The following is a 6,728-nucleotide window of genomic DNA, read 5'->3' on the forward strand; positions in this document are numbered from 1 at the left end:
AATTTAATCATTAACATAAATAGTTTTTTCTGATTTGGCACTAAGAGAACACCTCACTCAATTTAACATTGTGGAGTAAAGACACTCACGTGTCTACTTAAACTAACGACATCACACGTCGATGGTCGGAAGGGTGAATGTGTCTGCCGAAGTGTATAAATACTGTGCATGCATGACTCTTTAAATAATTCAAGTATAATCGTGTTCAGTGGGTGAACTTTCAAGTATATTTTTGTTCCTTCTTCTATTTAAATAAAAAATATATTAATAATTAATATATCACATAAATATATTTTAAAGAAAAATTATTGACAAAGAAATTAACCAATCTCGTAAAATTAAAAAGAATATTTTTAATTTTTATCGTGACCTGGTAGAACCTCGAAAAAATGATTAGGTAGGAATGGATATTGAATCAATTTTCTACCATAGCCAAATTTAAACTTTACACTTCTACAGTAGTAGACTGATTGTTAAGCTCAGTCTCCGCCCTACCCTTAACCTTCCAAAATCCCGTGCAAACCCCTCTTTGGTGACAACAACACCAGCGGCACGTCTTCGTCCTTCTCCGGCGGCGGCGACGATTGTTTCAAGACTCGCCTTTTGCCTTCTTCCTGTTGCTGTTCTGCCCTGTGCCTTCCGGTTCTGCTCTTATGTTCCACCTTCTTTCTTTTTTTTTTTTTTCCTTTTTGCCCCAATTTGTTGTTTTTGCCACGATCTCTTGAATGGTTCAATTACGTTTCTTTTTTGTTGCGATTCCAATTTCTGTTTCATTATATCAATTCTGTTGTTGCTAAATGATGTTTGTGCTGAAACTTTGTGATTAAATGGTTGCAACTGTCAATTACAATGATTTTGGCTGAATCTTTTTACCTTTTCGTGGATTTAGAGTACAATATTCATTTGCATCCAAGAGAATTGATTTTGATAGCAAAATGCACTGTACTAAACTGTCCAATTTATTTACACTATACAATTTCTATATACCATACCGTATAGGCATATACTAAGCCTATCAAGTTTCAATCGGCTTTACGCTCAGAAATTGTTGATTCCTTTTTATATGTATCTGTGCATGTAGATATTTACTTGATCCATGTTATGAAGAAAATAAATACACATTCATTTATATTAATAATCCATTACTAATACACCATACTCATTCGATAGGAAAAAGAAAGATGCACGGTCGTCCTCGGAATGCTTTGAAGGAAGAAGACACAGCAGCTCTATCAGCCAAAGCAGAAAAACTCCGTTCGCTTCAGTCGCACTTCCTTGCCAATCACCACAACCGCATGTCAGTCCCTTTTTCTAATTCTTCAAAACCACTTCTTTCTTGTTTATTCAGTGATAATAGATAACTATTATTCTCAATTCAAATTGGATTTTTTCTTAAAGAAAATGGCAAACCTAATTTTAACAGATACACAAAGGAAGCTCTAGAGGGAAATGCGAAGTTACTAGAGAACAATCCAGAATGGCACACAGCTTGGAATTACAGAAAGCTCGCAGTTGAAAGCTTCCTCTCTGATTCACACTCTGATCCTGAAACTGTTAAATCCATACTCGATGAAGAACTCAGGGTGGTGAGTTAATTTATAGGTCCAATCATTTCAAAACAGAAAAGGTTGATTGAAGTAAAATTTTGAAGGTGGAGTGTTGTTTTTAATAAGTAATAATTTTAAAAGGTTGAGAATGCACTGAGGAAAAATTTCAAGTCGTACGGTGCGTGGTATCACAGGAAATGGGTATTGAGCAAGGGTCACTCCTCCATTGACAAAGAGTTGCGGCTTCTTGATGCTTTTCAGAAGGCCGATCCTCGAAATTTCCATGCTTGGAACTACCGAAGGTTTGAAATCCTGCTCCTTTTTCTTTGTTCTTTTATGTGTTGCAATATGATTTTCTGATGTTGCTTATCGATATGAGAATACATGACATAGTAATAATATATGAAAAATACAGAAGTCCTAGATCAGTATCAATATTGATAAACTGTTATTACTTTTTAAGAAAAAAATGTTGTCTTCCTTAGTTCCTTTAGAGGATCTTAATTAATGAATGGTTCCTTATCTCACAACGACGCTAGTTCCATTCTCACTTCCTGTGAGAGAACCATTTTGGTGGGGTCCTAATCGATAAATACATCTGTAAATGCTCAAAGAACCTAAAGGCATACCCTAATCTTGATAGGATAACTGGTTCCTATTTATCTAAACTTCTATTCCGTAAATGAAAATAAAAATGAAAGAAAATAATTGAAAAGCATTTATGCAAATTGAATTGATGCCTCATTTTTTATTTGTTAAGATTGGTGGTGCTTCTTTCAGGTTTGTTGCTGCGCTGATGAAAAGGCCAGATGAGGATGAGTTGAAGTACACGGAGGAAGTGATAGGTGCTAATTTTAGCAATTACTCTGCGTGGCATAATCGTAGGTATGATATAAGTATTTGTTACTTGTAAAAATTTTAATCTTTATAAACATTATGTATATTTTTCTTATATTTTTTGAAGTATTTTATGTTCGCATTTTGTTAAAGGTTTTTTATTTCAGGGCTCATTTCAATTCTCCTAAACTCCATTCTTGCTCAGCTAATTTATAATTCTGTTTCGCTGGATAAAATGCGATTCTTGATGAATTTGTTTTATCTTTCATTCCCAATTGGGAAAATTTCAGCATCCTTTTGTCTAATTTGCTAAAGAGAAAGGCTGAAGGGTATTTCCCTAAAGAGAACGTTTTGGAAGGGGAATTTGAACTTGTCCACAATGCTATTTTTACTGATCCAGATGATCAAAGTGGCTGGTTTTATCATCTTTGGCTTATTGATCAAACAGTGAAAATTGATGCTCCTCTACTTGTTTCATCTTGGCCTTCCCATGGATTTAATATAACTCTACAGGGAAACAAATGTCTTCATGGTTCTGGTTTATCTGTGATAAATTCTACACTACCAAACACAGGGACACTCCCAATTATTCTTTATTTCAATCAAGCTGTTGAAGGTGTCAATTCATCCACAGTAAATGTCAAATCCGAACTTTTAAGTGGGAATCTTGTTTGGAAACCGCTTTCAACAAACAACTCAAATAATGCTCAAGTTTGGGTCGCATATCTGGACATTAGAAATTTGGAGGTCCAACTTTCTAAAACTTATGTTGTAGAGATCAGCCTTGGTCATTCCAAGGGTATTGTATCCTCAAGTGGATATGATTATGGCCACCCTTCTCGTGTGACATTTGAACTCTGTATACAGACTGCCTATACAGAGCCTGTTGAGCAACAGGAGGGAAAAAGTAATTCATGGAAGGATGACGATTTTCAAAAGTTTGATCATCTTCAGGAATCGGAGCCCATTTGTTCTGCTGATCAAGTAACTAGTGAGATTGACCATATTCCTACAACTTCCGGTCGATGTGAGGAGGCAGTTGTTAATGAAATTAATCAATTTCGGGATTTGTTGTCAGAGATTGACTGGTAAGATTGATTCACTAATTGGATGATTTTGTGGTTTGAAATGTCACCTTCTAATTTCATTTTGATCCTTTTTACCCATTTTTCTTTCTAACATGCTTGCTGCATTTTGTAGTAAAATTGGAAAGCTTACACTTGCTAGACTGTTGACTGCTGTTGATTCCTTACCATCTTCACGTGCTAATAATATGGTTAATACTGAAGAAATTCTTCAACTTTATGACGATTTGATGAGGTTGGATCCAACACATTATCTTTATTACAAGGATGAGCATAGTCTAGTGCTACTTCGTCAGGTAATTGTTTTTCAAGTATTAAATATCCATGAAAGCATGCTTTGAAATTCCATCTACTTTTGTTAATAGATATGTGAATCTCAATGAATATGCATTACAAAGGACAACAAGAAGGAAAAAATACCAAATAACTTGCATTTCACATTTCAGCATTAGTACTATACTATCAATTTTGTTCTTAAAATGGATAAATTTACTTTGATTATTCTTGCTCTAGTATAATTTATAATAGACCATACTCCAAATGTGTTTGATCAGCTTTAACTTAGGAAATGGTCAAGATGTTTCTCAAAATTGACTGAAATTAGGAAATCCAAGGGTTAATGTTCAAATTCGTCCCTGAAAGATCACGCGATCTTCATTTTCGTCCCCGAATGATTTTTTTAATCAAATTAGTCCCTGAAAGATAAACTGTTAGTCAAATTAGTTCTTTCGTCAATCGGATGATGACATGTCACGTTAAGTGCCACGTGGCATGATGACGTGACACGCCACGTGGTAGGTCAGTAATACGTGGCACGCCACGTGACAGGTCAGTGACACGTGGCATGCCACGTGTCACTTAACATATAAAAAAGTTTTCTATTAGTCAAAATAATTCTTGAAAGTCCAGACATAAGTTATTTTCATCCTTCAAATTTTAAAAATTAGTCAAACTCGTCCTTATATAATTTTTTTATAATATTAAATTTATAATATTTTTTTATACTACTAATTTTAATATTATTTTTTAAACCTTAATAAACAAAATTCTCTTTACATAAAATAATAAAAATAATTAAATTTTTATAAAGTTATTTTGTCATTTGTATTTTAAAATTTTATATTTTCAAATTGTAATTTTTATGTGAATTTTTTTATTTAAATGAGTTTATCAAATTATTGTTGATTATATATTTAAAAATTTAATATTTTAAATTTTACTAAATAATATAGTAATTATTTTAAATTTTAAATCTTTTAAATTTTTTAAAATTATAATTTTTATTATTATTTAATTTATATAGTAAAACTCAATAATTGAAAAACTGGTTTATGGAATCACTTTTTGAATCTTAATATTCTAATATAATTTTTTCAATATTTCATTTAAAACAAAAGGAATTTTATTTTAATACGAAGCATATCTATTTATATAATGTACTAGTACGGAGTAGCCTGTGTTATGCATAGGTATAATGTTTACTATTTCATTTTATCTCATTGATTTGTGAAATTAAAAGAAAAATTATATAATCTATCTCAAACATATGAAACACACAAAAATTTATTATGATGTTTGCACGTATTACGCTTAAGAAGCAATTTATTTATAATAATAATAATAATAATAATAATAATAATTAACCAACAAATTTTTAATATTTTGTAAAGTTTGGAATTGAAGCAAAATTTGTGGATCTTCTTGAATTTTGACTTTAAGTATCACTACCATTACCTCCTATATATAAGTAATACCGTAATGGAAAAAAAAAGATGTAGTAGAAAAAAAATAGCGGTATAACTTTGTTTAGGTTAACATACATAAATTTTTATTTTGAGCATATAACTTTGTTTAGGTTAATAAATACATACATTTCAATTTTGAGTATATATAATTCCAGCAAAATGTAGTAATGTAACAAAAAAGGTTTTAGAATAGAAAAGAATAAGAGAGATTTGAGAAGAATTAAAAGAGAGAGATAATTTTATGAAGAAAAAATAAAAAAAATTATATAAGGACTAGTTTGACTAATTTTTAAAATTTGAGGAATGAAAATGACTTACGTCTGGACTTTAAAGGACTATTTTGACTAATAGAAAACTTTTTTATATGTCAAGTGGCACGTAGCATGCCACGTGTCACTGACCTGTCACGTGGCGTGCCACGTCATCATGTCACATGGCACTTAACGTGACACGTCATCATCCAATTGACGGAAGGACTAATTTGACTAACAGTTTATCTTTCAGGGACTAATTTGATTAAAAAAATCATTCGGGGACGAAAATGAAGATCGCATGATCTTTCAGGGACGAATTTGAACATTAACCCGGAAATCCAATAGAAGATGTTTCCTCCTACGTCTGTTGGCTCATTTATTGATATCTGAAACTTTTTCTCTCCATTTCATCTTCCTGTTTGCATCAGCCCTCTGTTACTTCTCTATATTGATTCCAGTTTTGCATTCTTGGTCACCTCAACAGAAAATTGCAGTCTGGTGATAAGCTTGCCAAGAAACCCAATAGATAGTTTTTTTGTCCACTCTTTCTTCCTTCTATTTATTCCCAAAAGATGATCATCTGATTACTTAAAAGTCAAGTAGGTCTGCCTTCCCAAAACTGAACAGCTTGTATAACAGTCCGAATCCAAGCTTTCAACATTGCCATTAGGTGCCGGTTACCAAGTTTGACACTAACTATGATATATGTATATTCCATCATTGTTGTGACAGAGGAAAGCCAGAAGCTTAGGCTTTGAGAGCATAAAATTTCAGTTAATTGTTCTTTTGCAAATGGTCAGTTTTTTCAGTCACTCAAATAATTTTTCACTTTCTATTTTCGTCATTCTGCAGATAACTTCATCTAGGGATTCTTTACTACCATACTGCCACTACAAGAAAAATGCTATAGAGGCATTTGCTGGCTATGTCTGTCTCCGACTGCAAAATCTTTCATTGTCACGAATGGGGTCAATTGAGAATTTATTATGGGTTCAGACTTTAGACCTTAGCCACAATCAACTTCGGTCAATTGAAGGTATAACTTTCATGTATTTATTTTCTTCTATAACTTTCTAATAACTTAACATAGTCTTATTTTGTATTGCGTACAAAATCTGGTGAAAGAACAAAATGGAAACTTGATTCCATCTAGGATTCTTAAAGTTGAACCGTAAAGGTTATTTCTAGTCTCTGCTTGGATGGTGAAATGTATAAGATTTTATCCTTGGCGATGCACTTTCGATAATTATGCCTTCTCAT

General features: G+C 32.4%; 1 protein-coding gene across 1 annotated transcript in view; it reads left to right on the plus strand.

Moving 5' to 3' along the window:
* Positions 1–427: 427 nt before the first annotated feature.
* LOC107464700 (geranylgeranyl transferase type-2 subunit alpha 1) overlaps positions 428–6,728 on the plus strand; it is a 7,043-nt gene continuing 742 nt past the window's right edge. Inside the window, exons 1-8 of the mRNA XM_016083654.3 lie at positions 428–642; positions 1,171–1,297; positions 1,424–1,586; positions 1,689–1,849; positions 2,328–2,432; positions 2,675–3,472; positions 3,585–3,765; positions 6,321–6,504. Coding sequence (XP_015939140.1) covers positions 1,182–1,297; positions 1,424–1,586; positions 1,689–1,849; positions 2,328–2,432; positions 2,675–3,472; positions 3,585–3,765; positions 6,321–6,504 — 1,708 coding nt within the window. The 5' untranslated portion in view covers positions 428–642; positions 1,171–1,181. The remainder of the gene's footprint in view (positions 643–1,170; positions 1,298–1,423; positions 1,587–1,688; positions 1,850–2,327; positions 2,433–2,674; positions 3,473–3,584; positions 3,766–6,320; positions 6,505–6,728) is intronic.

Source organism: Arachis duranensis, chromosome 9, assembly GCF_000817695.3.
Source record: "Arachis duranensis cultivar V14167 chromosome 9, aradu.V14167.gnm2.J7QH, whole genome shotgun sequence".
In the NCBI taxonomy this organism is placed as follows: domain Eukaryota; kingdom Viridiplantae; phylum Streptophyta; class Magnoliopsida; order Fabales; family Fabaceae; genus Arachis; species Arachis duranensis.